Source organism: Oncorhynchus gorbuscha, unplaced genomic scaffold (genome assembly GCF_021184085.1).
Source record: "Oncorhynchus gorbuscha isolate QuinsamMale2020 ecotype Even-year unplaced genomic scaffold, OgorEven_v1.0 Un_scaffold_850, whole genome shotgun sequence".
Classification (NCBI taxonomy): Eukaryota; Metazoa; Chordata; class Actinopteri; order Salmoniformes; family Salmonidae; genus Oncorhynchus; species Oncorhynchus gorbuscha.
Window position 1 is genome coordinate 222,503 of NW_025745840.1, and position 25,416 is coordinate 247,918.

Sequence of the window (25,416 nt, forward strand, 5' to 3'; positions counted from 1 at the left end):
GAACAAACAGCATCTGACCTGCGCTTCATTATCACACTGACACTCTGAACTCCCTCTCTCTGTCTGTCTCTCTGAACTCCCTCTCTCTGTCTGTCTCTCTTAACTCCCTCTCTCTGTCTGTCTCTCTTAACTCCCTCTCTCTGTCTGTCTCTCTGAACTCCCTCTCTCTGTCTGTCTCTCTTAACTCCCTCTCTCTGTCTGTCTCTCTGAACTCCCTCTCTCTGTCTGTCTCTCTGAACTCCCTCTCTCTGTCTGTCTCTCTGAACTCCCTCTCTCTGTCTGTCTCTCTGAACTCCCTCTCTCTGTCTGTCTCTCTTAACTCCCTCTCTCTGTCTGTCTCTCTGAACTCCCTCTCTCTGTCTGTCTCTCTGAACTCCCTCTCTCTGTCTGTCTCTCTGAACTCCCTCTCTCTGTCTGTCTCTCTGAACTCCCTCTCTCTGTCTGTCTCTCTTAACTCCCTCTCTCTGTCTGTCTCTAACAGGGGTTTCCTGGTCCTCAGGGCCTGGTAGGCTTGCCAGGACTTAAGGTAGGACTGTCCGAAATATGTTGTCAACATATACTGCATATTAAACATGTCAAAGTTAAGGTAGGACTGTCCGAAATATGTTGTCAACATATACTGCATATTAAACATGATAAAGTTAAGGTAGGACTGTCCTACTATATTAAACATGTCTAAGTTAAGGTAGGACTGTCCTACTATATTAAACATGATAAAGTTAAGGTAGGACTGTCCTACTATATTAAACATGTCTAAGTTAAGGTAGGACTGTCCTACTATATTAAACATGATAAAGTTAAGGTAGGACTGTCCTACTATATTAAACATGATAAAGTTAAGGTAGGACTGTCCTACTATATTAAACATGTCTAAGTTAAGGTAGGACTGTCCTACTATATTAAACATGTCTAAGTTAAGGTAGGACTGTCCTACTATATTAAACATGTCTAAGTTAAGGTAGGACTGTCCTACCATGTTAAACATGATAAAGTTAAGGTAGGACTGTCCTACTATATTAAACATGTCTAAGTTAAGGTAGGACTGTCCTACTATATTAAACATGTCTAAGTTAAGGTAGGACTGTCCTACCATGTTAAACATGTCTAAGTTAAGGTAGGACTGTCCTACCATGTTAAACATGTCTAAGTTAAGGTAGGACTGTCCTACTATATTAAACATGTCTAAGTTAAGGTAGGACTGTCCTACTATATTAAACATGATAAAGTTAAGGTAGGACTGTCCTACCATGTTAAACATGTCTAAGTTAAGGTAGGACTGTCCTACTATATTAAACATGTCTAAGTTAAGGTAGGACTGTCCTACTATATTAAACATGTTAAAGTTAAGGTAGGACTGTCCTACTATATTAAACATGATAAAGTCAAGGTAGGACAGTCCTACCATATTAAACATGATAAAGTTAAGGTAGGACTGTCCTACTATATTAAACATGATAAAGTTAAGGTAGGACAGTCCTACCATATTAAACATGATAAAGTTAAGGTAGGACTGTCCTACCATGTTAAACATGTCTAAGTTAAGGTAGGACTGTCCTACTATATTAAACATGTCTAAGTTAAGGTAGGACTGTCCTACTATATTAAACATGTTAAAGTTAAGGTAGGACTGTCCTACTATATTAAACATGATAAAGTCAAGGTAGGACAGTCCTACCATATTAAACATGATAAAGTTAAGGTAGGACTGTCCTACTATATTAAACATGATAAAGTTAAGGTAGGACAGTCCTACCATATTAAACATGATAAAGTTAAGGTAGGACAGTCCTACCATATTAAACATGTCTAAGTTAAGGTAGGACAGTCCTACCATGTTAAACATGTCTAAGTTAAGGTAGGACAGTCCTACCATATTAAACATGATAAAGTTAAGGTAGGACAGTCCTACCATATTAAACATGTCTAAGTTAAGGTAGGACAGTCCTACCATATTAAACATGATAAAGTTAAGGTAGGACAGTCCTACCATATTAAACATGATAAAGTTAAGGTAGGACAGTCCTACCATATTAAACATGTCTAAGTTAAGGTAGGACAGTCCTACCATATTAAACATGTCTAAGTTAAGGTAGGACTGTCCTACCATGTTAAACATGTCTAAGTTAAGGTAGGACTGTCCTACTATATTAAACATGTCTAAGTTAAGGTAGGACTGTCCTACTATATTAAACATGTCTAAGTTAAGGTAGGACTGTCCTACTATATTAAACATGATAAAGTTAAGGTAGGACTGTCCTACTATATTAAACATGTCTAAGTTAAGGTAGGACTGTCCTACTATATTAAACATGTCTAAGTTAAGGTAGGACTGTCCTACTATATTAAACATGATAAAGTTAAGGTAGGACTGTCCTACTATATTAAACATGATAAAGTTAAGGTAGGACTGTCCTACTATATTAAACATGTCTAAGTTAAGGTAGGACTGTCCTACTATATTAAACATGTCTAAGTTAAGGTAGGACTGTCCTACTATATTAAACATGATAAAGTTAAGGTAGGACTGTCCTACTATATTAAACATGATAAAGTTAAGGTAGGACTGTCCTACTATATTAAACATGTCTAAGTTAAGGTAGGACTGTCCTACTATATTAAACATGTCTAAGTTAAGGTAGGACTGTCCTACTATATTAAACATGTCTAAGTTAAGGTAGGACTGTCCTACCATGTTAAACATGTCTAAGTTAAGGTAGGACTGTCCTACCATGTTAAACATGATAAAGTTAAGGTAGGACTGTCCTACCATGTTAAACATGTCTAAGTTAAGGTAGGACTGTCCTACTATATTAAACATGTCTAAGTTAAGGTAGGACTGTCCTACCATGTTAAACATGTCTAAGTTAAGGTAGGACTGTCCTACTATATTAAACATGTCTAAGTTAAGGTAGGACTGTCCTACTATATTAAACATGTCTAAGTTAAGGTAGGACTGTCCTACTATATTAAACATGTCTAAGTTAAGGTAGGACTGTCCTACTATATTAAACATGTCTAAGTTAAGGTAGGACTGTCCTACTATATTAAACATGTCTAAGTTAAGGTAGGACTGTCCTACTATATTAAACATGTCTAAGTTAAGGTAGGACTGTCCTACTATATTAAACATGTCTAAGTTAAGGTAGGACTGTCCTACTATATTAAACATGTCTAAGTTAAGGTAGGACTGTCCTACTATATTAAACATGATAAAGTTAAGGTAGGACTGTCCTACTATATTAAACATGATAAAGTTAAGGTAGGACTGTCCTACTATATTAAACATGTCTAAGTTAAGGTAGGACTGTCCTACTATATTAAACATGTCTAAGTTAAGGTAGGACTGTCCTACTATATTAAACATGATAAAGTTAAGGTAGGACTGTCCTACTATATTAAACATGATAAAGTTAAGGTAGGACTGTCCTACTATATTAAACATGTCTAAGTTAAGGTAGGACTGTCCTACTATATTAAACATGTCTAAGTTAAGGTAGGACTGTCCTACTATATTAAACATGTCTAAGTTAAGGTAGGACTGTCCTACTATATTAAACATGATAAAGTTAAGGTAGGACTGTCCTACTATATTAAACATGTCTAAGTTAAGGTAGGACTGTCCTACTATATTAAACATGTCTAAGTTAAGGTAGGACTGTCCTACTATATTAAACATGTCTAAGTTAAGGTAGGACTGTCCTACTATATTAAACATGATAAAGTTAAGGTAGGACTGTCCTACTATATTAAACATGTCTAAGTTAAGGTAGGACTGTCCTACTATATTAAACATGTCTAAGTTAAGGTAGGACTGTCCTACTATATTAAACATGATAAAGTTAAGGTAGGACTGTCCTACTATATTAAACATGATAAAGTTAAGGTAGGACTGTCCTACTATATTAAACATGATAAAGTTAAGGTAGGACTGTCCTACTATATTAAACATGTCTAAGTTAAGGTAGGACTGTCCTAAATATGTTGTCAACATATACTGCATATTAAACATGTCTAAGTTAAGGTAGGACTGTCCTACTATGTTAAACATGATAAAGTTAAGGTAGGACTGTCCTACTATATTAAACATGATAAAGTTAAGGTAGGACTGTCCTACTATATTAAACATGTTAAAGTTAAGGTAGGACTGTCCTACTATATTAAACATGTCTAAGTTAAGGTAGGACTGTCCTACTATATTAAACATGTCTAAGTTAAGGTAGGACTGTCCTACTATGTTAAACATGATAAAGTTAAGGTAGGACTGTCCTACCATATTAAACATGTCTAAGTTAAGGTAGGACTGTCCTACTATATTAAACATGTCTAAGTTAAGGTAGGACTGTCCTACTGCATATTAAACATGTCTAAGTTAAGGTAGGACTGTCCTACTATATTAAACATGTCTAAGTTAAGGTAGGACTGTCCTACTATATTAAACATGTCTAAGTTAAGGTAGGACTGTCCTACCATGTTAAACATGTCTAAGTTAAGGTAGGACTGTCCTACCATGTTAAACATGTCTAAGTTAAGGTAGGACTGTCCTACTATATTAAACATGTCTAAGTTAAGGTAGGACTGTCCTACCATGTTAAACATGTCTAAGTTAAGGTAGGACTGTCCTACCATGTTAAACATGTCTAAGTTAAGGTAGGACTGTCCTACTATATTAAACATGATAAAGTTAAGGTAGGACTGTCCTACTATATTAAACATGTCTAAGTTAAGGTAGGACTGTCCTACCATGTTAAACATGTCTAAGTTAAGGTAGGACTGTCCTACCATGTTAAACATGATAAAGTTAAGGTAGGACTGTCCTACCATGTTAAACATGATAAAGTTAAGGTAGGACTGTCCTACCATGTTAAACATGTCTAAGTTAAGGTAGGACTGTCCTACTATATTAAACATGTCTAAGTTAAGGTAGGACTGTCCTACCATATTAAACATGATAAAGTTAAGGTAGGACTGTCCTACCATGTTAAACATGTCTAAGTTAAGGTAGGACTGTCCTACTATATTAAACATGATAAAGTTAAGGTAGGACTGTCCTACTATATTAAACATGTCTAAGTTAAGGTAGGACTGTCCTACCATGTTAAACATGATAAAGTTAAGGTAGGACTGTCCTACCATGTTAAACATGTCTAAGTTAAGGTAGGACTGTCCTACTATATTAAACATGATAAAGTTAAGGTAGGACTGTCCTACTATATTAAACATGTCTAAGTTAAGGTAGGACTGTCCTACCATGTTAAACATGATAAAGTTAAGGTAGGACTGTCCTACCATGTTAAACATGATAAAGTTAAGGTAGGACTGTCCTACCATGTTAAACATGATAAAGTTAAGGTAGGACTGTCCTACCATGTTAAACATGATAAAGTTAAGGTAGGACTGTCCTACCATGTTAAACATGTCTAAGTTAAGGTAGGACTGTCCTACTATATTAAACATGTCTAAGTTAAGGTAGGACTGTCCTACCATGTTAAACATGATAAAGTTAAGGTAGGACTGTCCTACCATGTTAAACATGTCTAAGTTAAGGTAGGACTGTCCTACTATATTAAACATGTCTAAGTTAAGGTAGGACTGTCCTACCATGTTAAACATGATAAAGTTAAGGTAGGACTGTCCTACCATGTTAAACATGTCTAAGTTAAGGTAGGACTGTCCTACTATATTAAACATGTCTAAGTTAAGGTAGGACTGTCCTACCATGTTAAACATGTCTAAGTTAAGGTAGGACTGTCCTACTATATTAAACATGTCTAAGTTAAGGTAGGACTGTCCTACCATGTTAAACATGTCTAAGTTAAGGTAGGACTGTCCTACCATATTAAACATGTCTAAGTTAAGGTAGGACTGTCCTACCATGTTAAACATGTCTAAGTTAAGGTAGGACTGTCCTACCATGTTAAACATGTTAAAGTAGGTTGTGGTTGAAACATACCAACACAGAATGTATGAGATACTGTATGTCAATATACATTTGAAGTCAGAAGTTTACATACACTTAGGTTGGAGTCATTAAAACTCGTTTTTCAACCACTCCACAAATTTCTTGTTAACAAACTATAGTTATGGCAAGTTGGTTAGGACATCTACTTTGTGCATGACACAAGTCATTTTTCCAACAATTGTTTACAGACAGATTATTTAAATTATAATTCACTGTATCACAATTCCAGTGGGTCAGACGTTTACATACACTAAGTTGATTGTGACTTTAAACAACTTGGAATATTCTAGAAAATATGTCATGGCTTTAGAAGCTTCTGATAGGCTAATTGACATCATTTGAGTCAATTGGAGGTGTACCTGTGGATGTATTTCAAGGCCTACCTTCAAACTCAGTGCCTCTTTGCTTGGCATCCTGGGAAAATCAAAAGAAGTCATCCAAGACCTCAGAAAAGAAATGTAGACCTCCACATGTCTGGTTCATCCTTGGGAGCCAAATGCCTGAATGTACCACGTTCATCTGTACAAACAATAGTACGCAAGTATGAACACCATGGGACCACGCAGCCGTCATACTGCTCAGGAAGGAGACGCGTTCTGTCTCCTAGAGATTAATGTAATTTGTTGCGAAAAGTAAAAATCAATCCCAGAACAACAGCAAAGGACCTTGTGAAGATGCTGGAGGAAACAGGTACAAAAGTATCTATATCCACAGTAATACGAGTCCTATATCAACATAACCTGAAAGGCCGCTCAGCAAGGGAGAAGCCACTGCTCCAAAGCCGCATAAATAGCCAGACTACGGTTTGCAACTGCACATGGGGACAAAGATCGTACTTTTTGGAGAAATGTCCTCTGGTCTGATGAAACAAAAATAGAACTGTTTGGTCATAATGACCATCGTTATGTTTGTAGAAAAAGGGGGGGGGGGGCTTGCAAGCCGGAGAACACCATCCCAACCGTGAAGCATCATCATGTTGTGGGGGTGCTTTGCTGCAGGAGGGACTGGTGCACTTCACAAAATAGATGGCATCATGAGGATGGACAATTATGTGGGTATGTTGAAGCAACAAGACATCAGTCAGGAAGTTAAAGCTTGGTCGCAAATGTGTCTTCCAGATGACAAATGGACAAGCATACTTCCAATGTTGTGTCAAAATGGCTTAAGGACAACAAAGTCGAGGTGTTGGAGTGGCCGTCACAAAGCCCTGAACTCAATCCTATAGAACATGTGTGGGCAGAACTGAAAAAGCATGTGCGAGCAAGGAGGCCTACAAACCTGACTCAGTTACACCAGCTCTGTCAGGAGGAATGGGCCAAAATTCACCCAACTTAATGTGGGAAGCTTGTGGAAGGCTACCCGAAACGTTTGACCCAAGTTAAACAATTTAAAGGCAATTATACCAAATACCAATTGAGTGTATGTAAACTTCTGACCCACTGGGAATGTGATTAAATAAATAAAAGCTGAAATAAATCATTCTCTCTACTATTATTCTGACATTTCACATTCTTAAAATGAAGTGGTGATCCTCACTGACATAAAACAGGGAATTTTTAATAGGATTAAATGTCAGGAATTGTGAAAAACTGAGTTTAAATGTATTTTGCTAAGGTGTATGTAAACTTCCGACTTCAACTATATATAGAACATGTCAAAACACAGGAATATATGACAACATATACTTTACATGCCATATGATATGATGAGGTAAATTAAAGGTGTAGGTTGTAATTAAAATGGCTTTGTCTCTCAGGGGCCCCAAGGGAAGAAAGGGTTGCAGGGACTACCTGGGAATGATGGACCTACCGTGAGTACTGCATACACACTAACATAAACGCTAACGCACACACATACGCTAACACACACGCTAACAAACTCACACACGCTAATGCACACACTAACACACACACACACACACATACGCTAACACACACGCTAACAAACTCACACACGCTAATACACACACTAACACACACACACACACACACACACACAACACACACACACACACACACACACACACACACACACACACACACACACACACACACACACACACACACACACACACACACACACACACACACACACACACACACACACACACATATGCTAACACACACGCTAACAAACTCACACACGCTAACACACACACACACATATTCGCTCTCATCCATATGATCTTGTCCTCGTGTCTACAGGGTCACCCAGGGAGAGAGGGGACTCCAGGAGAGAAGGGACTACCAGTAAGCCTGTCACTGTGTGTGTGTGTGTGTGTGTGTGTGTGTGTGTGTGTGTGTGTGTGTGTGTGTGTGTGTGTGTGTGTGTGTGTGTGTGTGTGTGTGTGTGTGTGTGTGTGTGTGTGTGTGTGTGTGTGTGATGTTACTGATGTGTCTCTGTGTGTGTGTATAGGGCCCACCAGGAGTCCAGGGGCCTATAGGATATCCAGGATCAAGAGGAGTGAAGGTACATTCTAAATCTGTGTTCTGTTCTGTTTGTTCTGATTCTCTGTCTCTGGGTTCCATTCTAAGTGTGTATTCTCTGTCTCTGGGTTCCATTCTAAGTGTGTATTCTCTGTCTCTGGGTTCCATTCTAAGTGTGTATTCTCTGTCTCTGGGTTCCATTCTAAGTGTGTATTCTCTGTCTCTGGGTTCCATTTTAAGTGTGTATTCTCTGTCTCTGGGTTCCATTCTAAGTGTGTATTCTCTGTCTCTGGGTTCCATTCTAAGTGTGTATTCTCTGTCTCTGTGTTCCATTCTAAGTGTGTATTCTCTATCTCTGTGTTCCATTGTAAGTGTGTATTCTCTGTCTCTGGGTTCCATTGTAAGTGTGTATTCTCTGTCTCTGGGTTCCATTCTAAGTGTGTATTCTCTGTCTCTGTGTTCCATTCTAAGTGTGTATTCTCTGTCTCTGGGTTCCATTCTAAGTGTGTATTCTCTGTCTTTGGGTTCCCTTCTAAGTGTGTATTCTCTGTCTCTGTGTTCCATTCTAAGTGTGTATTCTCTGTCTCTGGGTTCCATTCTAAGTGTGTATTCTCTGTCTTTGGGTTCCCTTCTAAGTGTGTATTCTCTGTCTCTGGGTTCCATTCTAAGTGTGTATTCTCTGTCTTTGGGTTCCCTTCTAAGTGTGTATTCTCTGTCTCTGGGTTCCATTCTTTGTATTCTCTGTCTCTGGGTTCCATTCTAAGTGTGTATTCTCTGTCTCTGGGTTCCATTCTAAGTGTGTATTCTCTGTCTCTGGGTTCCATTCTAAGTGTGTATTCTCTGTCTCTGGGTTCCATTCTAAGTGTGTATTCTCTGTCTCATCCACAGGGAGCGGACGGAATTAGAGGAATGAAGGGAAGCAAAGGGGAGAAGGTGAGAGAGACACAGATCTACCCTGTTATCTCTGTTTTACCCAGCTCTACCCTGAGTTATCTCTGTGGTTTACCCAGCTCTACCCTGTGTTATCTCTGTGTTTTATCCAGCTCTACCCTGTGTTATCTTTGTGTTTTACCCAGCTCTACCCTGAGTTATCGCTGTGGTTTACCCAGCTCTACCCTGTGTTATCTCTGTGTTTTACCCAGCTCTACCCTGAGTTATCTCTGTGTTTTACCCAGCTCTACCCTGAGTTATCTCTGTGTTTTTTACAAAGCACTACCCTGAGTTATCTCTGTTTTACCCAGCTCTACCCGGAGTTATCTCTGTGTTTTACCCAGCTCTACCCTGTGTTATCTCTGTGTTTTACCCATCTCTACCCTGAGTTATCTCTGTGTTTTACCCAGCTATACCCTGAGTTATCTCTGTTTTACCCAGCTGTACCCTGAGTTATCTCTGTGGTTTACCCAGCTCTACCCTGAGTTATCTCTGTTTTACACAGCTCTACCCTGAGTTATCTCTGTGTTTTACCCATCTCTACCCTGAGTTATCTCTGTGTTTTACCCAGCTCTACCCTGAGTTATCTCTGTGTTTTACCCAGCTCTACCCTGAGTTATCTCTGTGTTTTACCCAGCTCTACCCTGAGTTATCTCTGTGTTTTACCCAGCTATACCCCGATTAGCTCTGTGTTTTTTACAAAGCACTACCCAGAGTTATCTCTGTGTTTTACCCAGCTATACCCTGAATTATCTCTGTGTTTTACCCAGCTATACCCTGAGTTATCTCTGTGTTTTACCCAGCTATACCCCGATTAGCTCTGTGTTTTTTACAAAGCACTACCCAGAGTTATCTCTGTTCCGGGTTGTAGGGTGAGGATGGGTTCCCCGGCTCTAAGGGAGAGATGGGGCTGAAAGGTGACGGGGGTGACAACGGGGTCCCAGGGTCCAGGGGAGAGGATGGTCCTGAAGGACCTAAAGGACAGGCTGGACCCCTGGGGGAGGCTGGAGCCGTGGGCATCGCTGGAGAAAAGGTAGGTGGTACACAGATGGGGTGTGTGGGAGGAAGGGGGTTGTCTGCACTGTCCCACTGTCCCACTGAGCTAAAGAAAAAGTTACATGAAGTCAACATTTCCAGAAGACTCAATCTTCTCTCTCTCTCTCTCTCTCTCTCTCTCTCTCTCTCTCTCTCTCTCTCTCTCTCTCTCTCTCTCTCTCTCTCTCCTCCTCCTCCTCTCTCTTCTCCTCCTCCTCTCCTCTCTCTCTCTCTCTCTCTCTCTCTCTCTCTCTCTCTCTCTCTCTCTCTCTCTCTCTCTCTCTCTCTCCCTCCTCCTCTCTCTCTCTCTCCCTCTCTCTCTCTCTCTCTCTCTCTCTTCTCTCTCTCTCTCTCTCTCTCTCTCTCTCTCTCTTCTCCTCTCTCTCTCTCTCTCTCTCTCTCTCTCTCTCTCTCTCTCTCTCTCTCTCTCTCTCTCTCTCTCTCTCTCCTCTCTTCTCTCTCTTCTCTCTCTCTCTCTCTCTCTCTCTCTCTCTCTCTCTCTCTCTCTCTCTCTCTCTCTCTCTCTCTCTCTCTCTCTCTCTCTCTCTCTCTCTCTCTCTCGCTCTCTCTCCTCTCTCTTCTCCTCCTCTCTCTCTCTCTCAGGGTAAACTGGGAGTTCCAGGGTTACCGGGGTATCCTGGACAAAAAGGACCGAAGGTGAGAGGAGTTAATATATCAAGTAAACCAATATACATGTCAGTTAACAAAGGGAAGGCTAACACATTGTTTGATCGTAGCAGTAACAGAGAAGGCTAACACATTGTTTGATCGTAGCAGGAACACAGAGAAGGCTAACACATTGTCTGATCGTAGCAGTAACTAACACATTGTCTGATCGTAGCAGTAACTAACACATTGTCTGATCGTAGCAGTAACTAACACATTGTCTGATCGTAGCAGTAACAGAGAAGGCTAACACATTGTCTGATCGTAGCAGGAACACAGAGAAGGCTAACACATTGTCTGATCGTAGCAGGAACACAGAGAAGGCTAACACATTGTCTGATCGTAGCAGGAACACAGAGAAGGCTAACACATTGTCTGATCGTAGCAGTAACACAGAGAAGGCTAACACATTGTCTGATCGTAGCAGGAACACAGAGAAGGCTAACACATTGTCTGATCGTAGCAGTAACACAGAGAAGGCTAACACATTGTCTGATCGTAGCAGGAACACAGAGAAGGCTAACACATTGTCTGATCGTAGCAGTAACACAGAGAAGGCTAACACATTGTCTGATCGTAGCAGGAACACAGAGAAGGCTAACACATTGTCTGATCGTAGCAGTAACACAGAGAAGGCTAACACATTGTCTGATCGTAGCAGTAAACAGAGAAGGCTAACACATTGTCTGATCGTAGCAGTAACTAACACATTGTCTGATCGTAGCAGTAACTAACACATTGTCTGATCGTAGCAGTAACAGAGAAGGCTAACACATTGTCTGATCGTAGCAGTAACTAACACATTGTCTGATCGTAGCAGTAACTAACACATTGTCTGATCGTAGCAGTAACAGAGAAGGCTAACACATTGTCTGATCGTAGCAGTAACACAGAGAAGGCTAACACATTGTCTGATCGTAGCAGTAACTAACACATTGTCTGATCGTAGCAGTAACAGAGAAGGCTAACACATTGTCTGATCGTAGCAGTAACTAACACATTGTCTGATCGTAGCAGTAACAGAGAAGGCTAACACATTGTCTGATCGTAGCAGGAACACAGAGAAGGCTAACACATTGTCTGATCGTAGCAGTAACTAACACATTGTCTGATCGTAGCAGTAACAGAGAAGGCTAACACATTGTCTGATCGTAGCAGTAAACAGAGAAGGCTAACACATTGTCTGATCGTAACAGTAACACAGAGAAGGCTAACACATTGTCTGATCGTAGCAGTAACTAACACATTGTCTGATCGTAGCAGTAACAGAGAAGGCTAACACATTGTCTGATCGTAGCAGTAACACAGAGAAGGCTAACACATTGTCTGATCGTAGCAGTAACTAACACATTGTCTGATCGTAGCAGTAACTAACACATTGTCTGATCGTAGCAGTAACAGAGAAGGCTAACACATTGTCTGATCGTAGCAGGAACACAGAGAAGGCTAACACATTGTCTGATCGTAGCAGTAACTAACACATTGTCTGATCGTAGCAGTAACAGAGAAGGCTAACACATTGTCTGATCGTAGCAGTAAACAGAGAAGGCTAACACATTGTCTGATCGTAGCAGTAACAGAGAAGGCTAACACATTGTCTGATCGTAGCAGTAACAGAGAAGGCTAACACATTGTCTGATCGTAGCAGTAACACAGAGAAGGCTAACACATTGTCTGATCGTAGCAGTAACTAACACATTGTCTGATCGTAGCAGTAACTAACACATTGTCTGATCGTAGCAGTAACTAACACATTGTCTGATCGTAGCAGTAACAGAGAAGGCTAACACATTGTCTGATCGTAGCAGGAACACAGAGAAGGCTAACACATTGTCTGATCGTAGCAGTAACTAACACATTGTCTGATCGTAGCAGTAACAGAGAAGGCTAACACATTGTCTGATCGTAGCAGGAACACAGAGAAGGCTAACACATTGTCTGATCGTAGCAGGAACACAGAGAAGGCTAACACATTGTCTGATCGTAGCAGGAACACAGAGAAGGCTAACACATTGTCTGATCGTAGCAGTAACACAGAGAAGGCTAACACATTGTCTGATCGTAGCAGGAACACAGAGAAGGCTAACACATTGTCTGATCGTAGCAGGAACACAGAGAAGGCTAACACATTGTCTGATCGTAGCAGGAACACAGAGAAGGCTAACACATTGTCTGATCGTAGCAGGAACACAGAGAAGGCTAACACATTGTCTGATCGTAACAGTAACTAACACATTGTCTGATCATAACAGTAACTAACACATTGTCTGATCGTAGCAGTAACTAACACATTGTTTGATCGTAGCAGTAACAGAGAAGGCTAACACATTGTCTGATCGTAGCAGTAATGTTTCTGTGTGTGTCAATCCCAACAGGGTTCGGATGGTTTTCCTGGATCTATTGGAGTTTTGGGAGAGAAGGGGAAGAGGGTGAGTAGCTGCTGCCAACACACTGTCATTGACACTGACCCAACTCCAGCCATTTTAATAATGGGAATTGATGGGAAATGATGTAAATATATCACTAGCCACTTTAAACAATGCTACCTTATATAATGTTACTTACCCTACATTATTCATCTCATATGCATATGTATATACTGTACTCTACAACATCGACTGCATCCTTATGTAACACATGTATCACTAGCCACTTTAACTATGCCACTTTGTTTACTTTGTCTACACACTCATCTCATATGTATATACTGACTCGATACCATCTACTGTATGCTGCTCTGTACCATCACTCATTCATATATCCTTATGTACATGTTCCTTATCCCCTTACACTGTGTATAAGACAGTAGTTTTGGAATTGTTAGTTAGATTACTTGTTGGTTATCACTGCATTGTCGGAACTAGAAGCACAAGCATTTCGCTACACTCGCATTAACATCTGCTAACCATGTGTATGTGACAAATAAAATTTGATTTGATTTGATTTTAGTAGAGGGAGGCTTTACAATAGGGCGTATTCATACATTCAATCTGGAGTGCCAGAGTGCACTCTGGGCGTTCCTAAATTCAGAGCGTTATGCTCTTGGAGCGTTCAGAGTGTTTCTCTCTAGGAGCGTTCAGAGTGTTCTCTAGGAGCGTTCAGAGTGTTCTCTAGGAGCGTTCAGAGTGTTCTCTAGGAGCGTTCAGAGTGTTCTCTAGGAGCGTTCAGAGTGTTCTCTAGGAGCGTTCAGAGTGTTTCGCTCTAGGAGCGTTCAGAGTGTTTCGCTCTAGGAGCGTTCAGAGTGTTTCGCTCTAGGAGCGTTCAGAGTGTGCTCTAGGAGCGTTCAGAGTGTTTCGCTCTCGGAGCGTTCAGAGTGTTCTCTAGGAGCGTTCAGAGTGTTTCGCTCTCGGAGCGTTGAGAGTGTTTCGCTCTTGGAGAGTTCAGAGTGTTTCCGTCTAGGAGCGTTCAGAGTGTTTCACTCTTGGAGAGTTCAGAGTGTTCTCTAGGAGCGTTCAGAGTGTTTCGCTCTCGGAGCGTTGAGAGTGTTTTGCTCTTGGAGAGTTCAGAGTGTTTCCGTCTAGGAGCGTTCAGAGTGTTCTCTAGGAGCGTTCAGAGTGTTTCGCTCTAGGAGCGTTCAGACTGTTCTCTAGGAGCGTTCAGAGTGTTTCGCTCTAGGAGCGTTCAGAGTGTTCTCTAGGAGCTTTCAGAGTGTTTCGCTCTAGGAGCGTTCAGAGTGTTTCGCTCTAGGAGCGTTCAGAGTGTTTCACTCTAGGAGTGTTCAGTGTTTCGCACTAGGAGCGTTCAGAGTGTTCTCTAGGAGCGTTCAGAGTGTTTCGCTCTAGGAGCGTTCAGAGTGTTTCGCTCTAGGAGCGTTCAGAGTGTTCTCTAGGAGCGTTCAGAGTGTTCTCTAGGAGCGTTCAGAGTGTTCTCTAGGAGCGTTCACAGTGTTCTCTAGGAGCGTTCAGAGTGTTCTCTAGGAGCGTTCAGAGTGTTTCACTCTAGGAGCGTTCAGAGTGTTCTCTAGGAGCGTTCAGAGTGTTCTCTAGGAGCGTTCAGAGTGTTCTCTAGGAGCGTTCACAGTGTTCTCTAGGAGCGTTCAGAGTGTTCTCTAGGAGCGTTCAGAGTGTTTCACTCTAGGAGCGTTCAGAGTGTTCTCTAGGAGCGTTCAGAGTGTTCTCTAGGAGCGTTCAGAGTGTTTCACTCTAGGAGCGTTCACAGTGTTCTCTAGGAGCGTTCAGAGTGTTCTCTAGGAGCGTTCAGAATGTTTCACTCTAGGAGCGTTCAGAGTGTTCTCTAGGAGCGTTCAGAGTGTTTCGCTCTAGGAGCGTTCAGAGTGTTTCGCACTAGGAGCGTTCAGAGTGTTTCGCTCTAGGAGCGTTCAGAGTGTTCTCTAGGAGCGTTCAGAGTGTTTCGCTCTAGGAGCGTTCAGAGTGTTCTCTAGGAGCGTTCAGAGTGTTTCGCTCTAGGAGCGTTCAGAGTGTTCTCTAGGAGCGTTCAGAGTGTTTCGCTCTAGGAGCGTTCAGAGTGTTCTCTAGGAGCGTTCAGAGTGTTCGCTCTAGGAGCGTTCAGAGTGTTCTCTAGGAGCGTTCAGAGTGTTTCGCTCTAGGAGCGTTCAGAGTGTTCTCTAGGAGCGTTCAGAGTGTTTCGCTCTAGGAGCGTTCAGAGTGTTCTCTAGGAGCGTTCAGAGTGTTCTCTAGGAGCGTTCAGAGTGTTCTCTAGGAGCGTTCAGAGTGTTCTCTAGGAGCGTTCAGAATGTTTCACTCTAGGAGCGTTCAGAGTGTTTTCTAGGAGCATTCAGAGTGTTCTCTAGGAGCGTTCAAAGTGTTTCGCTCTAGGAGCGTTCAGAGCGTTCTCTAGGAGCGTTCAGAGTGTTTCGCTCTAGGAGCGTTCAGAGTGTTTCGCTCTATTAGCGTTCAGAGTGTTCTCTAGGAGCGTTCAGAGTGTTTCACTCTAGGAGCATTCAGAGTGTTCTCCAGGAGCGTTCAGAGTGTTTTCTAGGAGCGTTCAGAGTGTTCTCTAGGAGCGTTCAGAGTGTTCTCTAGGAGCGTTCACAGTGTTCTCTAGGAGCGTTCAGAGTGTTCTCTAGGAGCGTTCAGAGCGTTTCACTCTAGGAGCGTTCAGAGTGTTCTCTAGGAGCGTTCAGAGTGTTTTCTAGGAGCGTTCAGAGCGTTTTCTAGGAGCGTTCAGAGTGTTTCACTCTAGGAGCGTTCAGAGTGTTCTCTAGGAGCGTTCAGAGTGTTTCACTCTAGGAGCGTTCAGAGTGTTTCGCTCTAGGAGCGTTCAGAGTGTTCTCTAGGAGCGTTCAGAGTGTTTCCCTCTAGGAGCGTTCAGAGTGTTTCGCTCTCGGAGCGTTGAGAGTGTTTCGCTCTTGGAGAGTTCAGAGTGTTTCCGTCTAGGAGCGTTCAGAGTGTTTCACTCTTGGAGAGTTCAGAGTGTTCTCTAGGAGCGTTCAGAGTGTTTCGCTCTCGGAGCGTTGAGAGTGTTTCGCTCTTGGAGAGTTCAGAGTGTTTCCGTCTAGGAGCGTTCAGAGTGTTTCACTCTTGGAGAGTTCAGAGTGTTCTCTAGGAGCGTTCAGAGTGTTTCGCTCTAGGAGCGTTCAGAGTGTTTTGCTCTTGGAGAGTTCAGAGTGTTTCCGTCTAGGAGCGTTCAGAGTGTTCTCTAGGAGCGTTCAGAGTGTTTCGCTCTAGGAGCGTTCAGACTGTTCTCTAGGAGCGTTCAGAGTGTTTCGCTCTAGGAGCGTTCAGAGTGTTCTCTAGGAGCTTTCAGAGTGTTTCGCTCTAGGAGCGTTCAGAGTGTTTCGCTCTAGGAGCGTTCAGAGTGTTTCACTCTAGGAGTGTTCAGTGTTTCGCACTAGGAGCGTTCAGAGTGTTCTCTAGGAGCGTTCAGAGTGTTTCGCTCTAGGAGCGTTCAGAGTGTTTCGCTCTAGGAGCGTTCAGAGTGTTCTCTAGGAGCGTTCAGAGTGTTCTCTAGGAGCGTTCAGAGTGTTCTCTAGGAGCGTTCACAGTGTTCTCTAGGAGCGTTCAGAGTGTTCTCTAGGAGCGTTCAGAGTGTTTCACTCTAGGAGCGTTCAGAGTGTTCTCTAGGAGCGTTCAGAGTGTTCTCTAGGAGCGTTCAGAGTGTTCTCTAGGAGCGTTCACAGTGTTCTCTAGGAGCGTTCAGAGTGTTCTCTAGGAGCGTTCAGAGTGTTTCACTCTAGGAGCGTTCAGAGTGTTCTCTAGGAGCGTTCAGAGTGTTCTCTAGGAGCGTTCAGAGTGTTTCACTCTAGGAGCGTTCACAGTGTTCTCTAGGAGCGTTCAGAGTGTTCTCTAGGAGCGTTCAGAATGTTTCACTCTAGGAGCGTTCAGAGTGTTCTCTAGGAGCGTTCAGAGTGTTTCGCTCTAGGAGCGTTCAGAGTGTTTCGCTCTAGGAGCGTTCAGAGTGTCTCGCTCTAGGAGCGTTCAGAGTGTTCTCTAGGAGCGTTCAGAGTGTTTCGCTCTAGGAGCGTTCAGAGTGTTCTCTAGGAGCGTTCAGAGTGTCTCGCTCTAGGAGCGTTCAGAGTGTTCTCTAGGAGCGTTCAAAGTGTTTCGCTCTAGGAGCGTTCAGAGTGTTTCGCTCTAGGAGCGTTCAGAGTGTCTCGCTCTAGGAGCGTTCAGAGTGTTCTCTAGGAGCGTTCAGAGTGTTTCGCTCTAGGAGCGTTCAGAGTGTTCTCTAGGAGCGTTCAGAGTGTTTCGCTCTAGGAGCGTTCAGAGTGTTCTCTAGGAGCGTTCAGAGTGTTCTCTAGGAGCGTTCAGAGTGTTCTCTAGGAGCGTTCAGAGTGTTCTCTAGGAGCGTTCAGAATGTTTCACTCTAGGAGCGTTCAGAGTGTTTCTAGGAGCATTCAGAGTGTTCTCTAGGAGCGTTCAAAGTGTTCTCTAGGAGCGTTCAGAGCGTTCTCTAGGAGCAGAGTGTCTCTAGGAGCGTGTTTCGCTCTAGGAGCGTTCAGAGTGTTTCGCTCTATTAGCGTTCAGAGTGTTCTCTAGGAGCGTTCAGAGTGTTTCACTCTAGGAGCATTCAGAGTGTTCTCCAGGAGCGTTCAGAGTGTTTTCTAGGAGCGTTCAGAGTGTTCTCTAGGAGCGTTCAGAGTGTTCTCTAGGAGCGTTCACAGTGTTCTCTAGGAGCGTTCAGAGTGTTCTCTAGGAGCGTTCAGAGCGTTTCACTCTAGGAGCGTTCAGAGTGTTCTCTAGGAGCGTTCAGAGTGTTTTCTAGGAGCGTTCAGAGCGTTTTCTAGGAGCGTTCAGAGTGTTTCACTCTAGGAGCGTTCAGAGTGTTCTCTAGGAGCGTTCAGAGTGTTTCCCTCTAGGAGCGTTCAGAGTGTTTCACTCTAGGAGCGTTCACAGTGTTCTCTAGGAGCGTTCAGAGTGTTCTCTAGGAGCGTTCAGAGTGTTTCGCTCTAGGAGCGTTCAGAGTGTTCTCCAGGAGCGTTCAGAGTGTTCTCTAGGAGCGTTCAGAGTGTTCTCTAGGAGCGTTCAGAGTGTTCTCTAGGAGCGTTCAGAGTGTTCTCTAGGAGCGTATGGTGTACCCATGGTAACGGTCTGTCCTGTTTTCTCTTCCACAGGGTCCCGGGGGGGAAGCAGGAAGTGCAGGACAGAGGGGTCCTAACGTGAGTATTGTCTGTGTGTGTACGTTTGAATACTGTCTGTGTGTGTGTGAGTACTGTCTGTGTGTGTACGTGTGAATACTGTCTGTGTGTGTGTGTGTGTGTGTGTGTGAGTACTGTCTGTGTGTGTGTGTGTGTGTGTGTACTGTCTGTGTGTGTCTGTGTGTCTGTGTGTGTGTGTGTGTGTGTGTGTGTGTGTGTGTGTGTGTGTGTGTGTGTGTGTGTGTGTGTGTGTGTGTGTGTGTGTGTGTGTGTGTGTGTGTGTGTGTGTGTGTGAGTACTGTCTGTGTGTGTACGTGTGTGAGTACTGTACGTGTGTGAGTACTGTCTGTGTGTGCGTTCGTGTGTGTGTGTGTGAGTACTGTCTGTGTGTGTACGTGTGTGAGTACTGTCTGTGTGCGTGCGTGTGTGTGTGTGTTTATTTCTCTCTGCCTATGCGTGTTTATCTGTGTGTGTGTAATACTGTTGTTTATCCTGCAGGGGGTGCGTGGGGGCCGGGGTGCCAAGGGACCAACAGGGAAGACAGGGGGAAAGGTCAGAGTTCAATCCATTCTAATCATTATGAGGTCATCATAATCTCTCTATCCAGCAGTAACACAGTATGCATCCCAAATGGCACCCTAAAAAGTAGTCCACTACATAGAGAATAGGATAGCCTAGTGGTTAGAGCGTTGGACTAGTAACCGGAAGGTTGCGAGTTCAAACCCCCGAGCTGACAAGGTACAAATCTGTCGTTCTGCACTTGAACAGGCTGTCATTGAAAATAAGAATTTGTTCTCAACTGACTTGCCTTGTTAAATGAAGGTAAAAAAATAAAATAAAAATAGGGTGCCCTTTGATAAGGGTATCATAGTACATAGAGAATAGGATGCCATTTGGAGCATAACCTCAGTCACACTGATTAATATTATAGTATATATCATATAGTATAATATAAGTTAATAATATAGTATTCTATAATAGTATAGTATATTGTATAGTAGTCTATAAGTTAATAGTATAGTATATTGTATAGGATTATATAAGTTAATAGTATAGTATATTGTATAGTATTCTATAATTGAATACAGAGCATTCGGAAAGTATTCAGACCCCTTAACCTTTTCCACATTTTGTTAAAGCGTAATTCTAAAATGTATTAAATATTTTCCCCTCCTTCATCAATCTAAACACAATACCCCATAATGACAAAGCAAAAACAGATTTTTAGACATTTTTAAATCCCAATTTTAAAAATGATCTCTCTGTACTTTGCTCTGTTCATCTTTCTCTGGATCCTGACTAGCCTCAGTCCCTGCCGCTGAAAAACACCCCCACAGCATAATGGCTCCACCACCATGCTTCACCATGGGGATGGCGACAGGTTTCCTCCAGATGTCACACTTGGCATTCACAAAGAGTTTCCTCCAGATGTCACACTTGGCATTCAGGCCAAAGAGTTCAATCTTGGTTTGGCCGGGCGGTCAGTTCTAGGAAGAGTCTTGGTGGTTCCAAACTTCTTCCATTTAAGAATAATGGAGGAATGTTTTGGTGCCCTTCCCCAGATCTGAACCTGAGCCGGATCTGAACACAATCTGGTCTCCTTCGACCTCATGGTTTGGTTTTTGCTCTGACATGCACTGCCAACTGTGGGACCTTATATAGACAGGTGTGGGCCTTTCCAAATCATGTCCAATCAATTTAATTTACCACAAGTGGACTCCATTCAAGTTGTAGAAACATCTCAAGGATGATCAATGGAAACAGGATGCACCTGAGCTCATTTTCGAGTCTCATAGCAAAGAGTTTGAATGCCTATGTAAATACGTTTATTTTTATATTTTACTTATACATTTTGCAAACATTTCTCATAACCTTTATTATTATGGGGTATTGTGATGTCATTATAGGGTATTATGATGTCATTAAATGGTATTATGATGTCATTATAGGGTATTGTGATGTCATTATTGGGTATTATGGGGTATTGTTTGCAGATTACTGAGGATTTCTAAAAATAAATCATTTTTAGGATAAGGCTGTAACGTAACGAAATGTGGACAGAGTCCAGGGGTCTGAATACATTCTGTACATATAGATTTATATTCCGGACTCGGACATTGCTCGTCCTAATATTTCTACATTTCTTGATTCCATTCTTATACTTTTTAGGTTTGCCTGTATTGCTTTGTATTGTTAGATATTACTGCACTGTTGGAGCTGGGAACATAAGCATTTCGTTACACCCGCAGTAACACTCGCTAAATATGTCTTCCGTGCTGTCTGTCACAGGGCTCCTCTGGACATGATGGGCCCAATGGACCAACTGGAGACAGGGTAAGGACAGGAACGTCATGTCTCATTGATCGGTTTATTGATTGATTGGTTAATTCGTTGATTGGCTGATTTGTTAATTAGTATATTTGTTGACTGGTTGATTGGTTGTGTAAGTGTTTGATTGGTTGATTTGTTAATTGGCTAACTTGCTAATTGCTTAATTAATTGAATTACGTGTTTGATTGGTTGGATAAGTGTTTGATTAATTAACGGATTGACTGTTTGATTGATTCATTTATGTGTTGTCTAGGGGCCTCAAGGGCCACAAGGACGGAACGGGGAATCAGGACCCAAGGGACCGAACGTGAGTGTCACACACACACACACACACACACACACACACACACACACACACACACACACACACACACACACACACACACACACACACACACACACACACACACACACACACACACACACACACACACACACACACACACACACACACACACTGTCATTGTAGTGTAACAGGATGTTGAATTGTGTGACTGTGATGTCCCTTCCTGTGTGTGTGTGTAGGGTCCAGCGGGGAAAGATGGACTTCCGGGTCATCCAGGTCAGAGAGGAGAGCCGGTGAGTAGAGGTTAGAGGTTATAAGAAGTTACCTAAATACACCTATCCATCCACTGATGTCTCTCTCTTCTCTTTCTCTCTCTCTTTCTCTCTCCCTCTCCCTCTCCCTCTCCCTCTCCCTCTCCCTCTCTCTTCTCTCTCTCTCTCTCTCTCTCTCTCTCTCCCTCTCCCTCTCCCTCTCCCTCTCCCTCTCCCTCTCCCTCTCCCTCTCCCTCTCCCTCTCCCTCTCCCTCTCCCTCTCCCTCTCCCCCTCTCCCTCTCTCTCTCTCTCTCTCTCTCTCTCTCTTTCTCTCTCTCTCCAGGGTTTCCAAGGAAAGACGGGACCCCCAGGTCCAGGAGGTGTTGTGGGGCCACAGGTGAGTCTGATTGGTTGCTATGTGTGTTCTCTCGAACCTGATTGGTCTGTTTGTGTTCTCGCTAACCTGATTGGTTCCTGCAGGGTAAATCAGGTGAGACCGGGTCGTTGGGAGACAGAGGTCACCCCGGGTCACCTGGCGTACCGGGAGAGCAGGGCTTACCTGGCACCGCCGGGAAGGAGGGAGCTAAGGTGATTCTTCGTCATCATCATCATTATGAATCATCATTGTTTTCACCCCGATAATCACCATTAACAATCATTACAAGAATCATCTTCATTGGTAAGTTCAATTGACCTCATGAGCGTTCCACCAACCAGAGCTGTTGTTGTTGTTGTTTCCAGGGCGACCCGGGCACAGGAGGGACTTCTGGGAAAGCTGGTCCTCCAGGACTTAGGGGCTTCAGAGGCAGCAGAGGGGCTGCCGGGGGCATGGTAACACACATACACACAGACACAGACACACACAGAGCCACAGAGATACACACAGAGACAGACACAGACAGACACACAGATCATGTGATGGTATGATAGCAGTGTGTTCTCCCCAGGGTCCTGCTGGTCTGAAAGGAGGTGAAGGACCAGTCGGAGCAGCAGGAGCTATAGTGAGTCCTCTCTCCTCTCCTTCTACATCTGTCCTCTCTCTCTATTCCTCACTTCCTCTCTCTCCATCTGCCAACACAGACCCCAGACAGACACTTCCTCTCTCTCCATCTGCCAACACAGACCCCAGACAGACACTTCCTCTCTCCATCTGCCAACACAGACCCCAGACAGACACTTCCTCTCTCCATCTGCCAACACAGACCCCAGACAGACACTTCCTCTCTCTCCATCTGCCAACACAGACCCCAGACAGACACTTCCTCTCTCTCCATCTGCCAACACAGACCCCAGACAGACACTTCCTCTCTCCATCTGCCAACACAGACCCCAGACAGACACTTCCTCTCTCCATCTGCCAACACAGACCCCAGACAGACACTTCCTCTCTCTCCATCTGCCAACACAGACCCCAGACAGACACTTCCTCTCTCTCCATCTGCCAACACAGACCCCAGACAGACACTTCCTCTCTCTTCATCTGCTAACACAGACCCCAGACAGACAGACACTTCCTCTCTCCATCTGCTAACACAGACCCCAGACAGACAGACACTTCCTCTCTCTCCATCTGCTAACACAGACCCCAGACAGGCAGTGTGAAGATGTATAATTCACATATGTATACCCCCCCTCCCCCTCCCCCTCTCTATCTGCAGGGGGCCGGTGGTGAGAGGGGTCCCCCAGGGTCAGCCGGTGCCATTGGTCAGCCTGGGAGGGCAGGGGCTGTGGGTGGACCTGGACCAATGGGAGAGAAGGGGGAACCGGTAGGTACTGTAAAGGTGTTCCATATTCTGGGTTCTACATTCCATATTGTGAGTTCTGAGTTCCATATTCTGAGTTCTACATTCCATATTGTGAGTTCTGAGTTCCATACACTGAGTTCTATATTCCATATTGTGAGTTCTGAGTTCCATATTCTGAGTTCTACATTCCATATTGTGAGTTCTGAGTTCTATACACTGAGTTCTACATTCCATATTGTGAGTTCTGAGTTCTGTGTTCTGAGTCCCTATAGTTCCAGAGTTGTGTGTAGGTAATGTAACTGTCTGTCTGTGTGTTGTGTTGTCCCAGGGAGGGGCGGGTCCTATTGGACCATCAGGACAGGATGGAGACCAGGGACCTCTAGGACTACCTGGAGCTGCAGGCCCTGCAGGACCCCCAGGAGAGGATGGGGATAAGGTAACATGGCCTGTCCCTGTGTGTGTTGTTGTTGTTGTTGTTGTGTGTATCTGAAGGCGTTTATTGTGTGTGTGTGTAGGGAGAGACTGGAGGACCAGGGCAGAAGGGCAGCAAAGGAGACAAAGGAGAATCAGTGAGTCTACTGAGATAATTACTACACCAAATCTACACCAATATTACACGAATACAGTACTACACCAATACTACCCTAATACTACACGAATACTACACCAATACTACCCTAATACTACCCTGTTATTATACTAATACAGTACTACCCTAATACTACCCTGTTATTATACTAATGCCAAACCAATACTACTACCAATATTACACTAATACTACACCAATACTACCCTAATACTACACCAATACTACCCTAATACTAAACCAATACTACCCTAATACTACACCAATACTACCCTAATACTACACCAATACTACCCTAATACTACACCAATACTACCCTAATACTACACCAATACTACCCTAATACTACACGAATACTACACCAATACTACCCTAATACTACCCTGTTATTATACTAATACAGTACTACCCTAATACTACCCTGTTATTATACTAATGCCAAACCAATACTACTACGAATACTACACGAATACTAAACCAATACTACCCTAATACTACCCTGTTATTATACTAATACAGTACTACCCTAATACTACCCTGTTATTATACTAATGCCAAACCAATACTACTACGAATACTACACGAATACTAAACCAATACTACCCTAATACTACCCTGTTATTATACTAATACAGTACTACCCTAATACTACCCTGTTATTATACTAATGCCAAACCAATACTACTACGAATACTACACGAATACTAAACCAATACTACCCTAATACTACCCTGTTATTATACTAATACAGTACTACCCTAATACTACCCTGTTATTATACTAATGCCAAACCAATACTACTACGAATACTACACGAATACTAAACCAATACTACCCTAATACTACCCTGTTATTATACTAATACAGTACTACCCTAATACTACCCTGTTATTATACTAATGCCAAACCAATACTACTACGAATACTACACGAATACTAAACCAATACTACCCTAATACTACCCTGTTATTATACTAATACAGTACTACCCTAATACTACCCTGTTATTATACTAATGCCAAACCAATACTACTACGAATACTACACGAATACTAAACCAATACTACCCTAATACTACCCTGTTATTATACTAATACAGTACTACCCTAATACTACCCTGTTATTATACTAATGCCAAACCAATACTACTACGAATACTACACGAATACTAAACCAATACTACCCTAATACTACCCTGTTATTATACTAATACAGTACTACTACCCTAATACTACCCTGTTATTATACTAATGCCAAACCAATACTACTACGAATACTACACGAATACTAAACCAATACTACCTAATACTACCCTGTTATTATACTAATACAGTACTACCCTAATACTACCCTGTTATTATACTAATGCCAAACCAATACTACTACCAATATTACACTAATACTGCCACAAGACTACCCTAATACTACCCTGTTATTATACTAATGCCAAACCAATACTACTACCAATATTACACTAATACTGCCACAAGACTACCCTAATACTACCCTGTTATTATACTAATGCCAAACCAATACTACTACCAATATTACACTAATACTGCCACAAGACTACCCGGAGACTACACTAATACTGCCACAAGACGACACTAATACTGCACCAATACTAAGCTAATACTACACTAATACTGCCACAAGACTACAC

The 25,416-nt window shown here is 42.7% G+C and overlaps 1 protein-coding gene across 1 annotated transcript in view; it reads left to right on the top strand.

The window, feature by feature from the left end:
* LOC124020540 (collagen alpha-1(XI) chain-like) overlaps nt 1-25,416 on the top strand; it is a 108,443-nt gene that overhangs the window by 62,569 nt on the left and 20,458 nt on the right. Inside the window, exons 22-41 of the mRNA XM_046335778.1 lie at nt 482-526; nt 7,716-7,769; nt 8,164-8,208; nt 8,375-8,428; nt 9,274-9,318; nt 10,187-10,348; nt 10,954-11,007; nt 13,392-13,445; nt 18,530-18,574; nt 19,052-19,105; nt 20,843-20,887; nt 21,138-21,191; nt 21,410-21,463; nt 21,766-21,819; nt 21,903-22,010; nt 22,164-22,253; nt 22,370-22,423; nt 23,081-23,188; nt 23,496-23,603; nt 23,683-23,736. Of these exons, the coding sequence (XP_046191734.1) occupies nt 482-526; nt 7,716-7,769; nt 8,164-8,208; nt 8,375-8,428; nt 9,274-9,318; nt 10,187-10,348; nt 10,954-11,007; nt 13,392-13,445; nt 18,530-18,574; nt 19,052-19,105; nt 20,843-20,887; nt 21,138-21,191; nt 21,410-21,463; nt 21,766-21,819; nt 21,903-22,010; nt 22,164-22,253; nt 22,370-22,423; nt 23,081-23,188; nt 23,496-23,603; nt 23,683-23,736 (1,341 nt within the window). The remainder of the gene's footprint in view (nt 1-481; nt 527-7,715; nt 7,770-8,163; nt 8,209-8,374; nt 8,429-9,273; nt 9,319-10,186; nt 10,349-10,953; nt 11,008-13,391; nt 13,446-18,529; nt 18,575-19,051; nt 19,106-20,842; nt 20,888-21,137; nt 21,192-21,409; nt 21,464-21,765; nt 21,820-21,902; nt 22,011-22,163; nt 22,254-22,369; nt 22,424-23,080; nt 23,189-23,495; nt 23,604-23,682; nt 23,737-25,416) is intronic.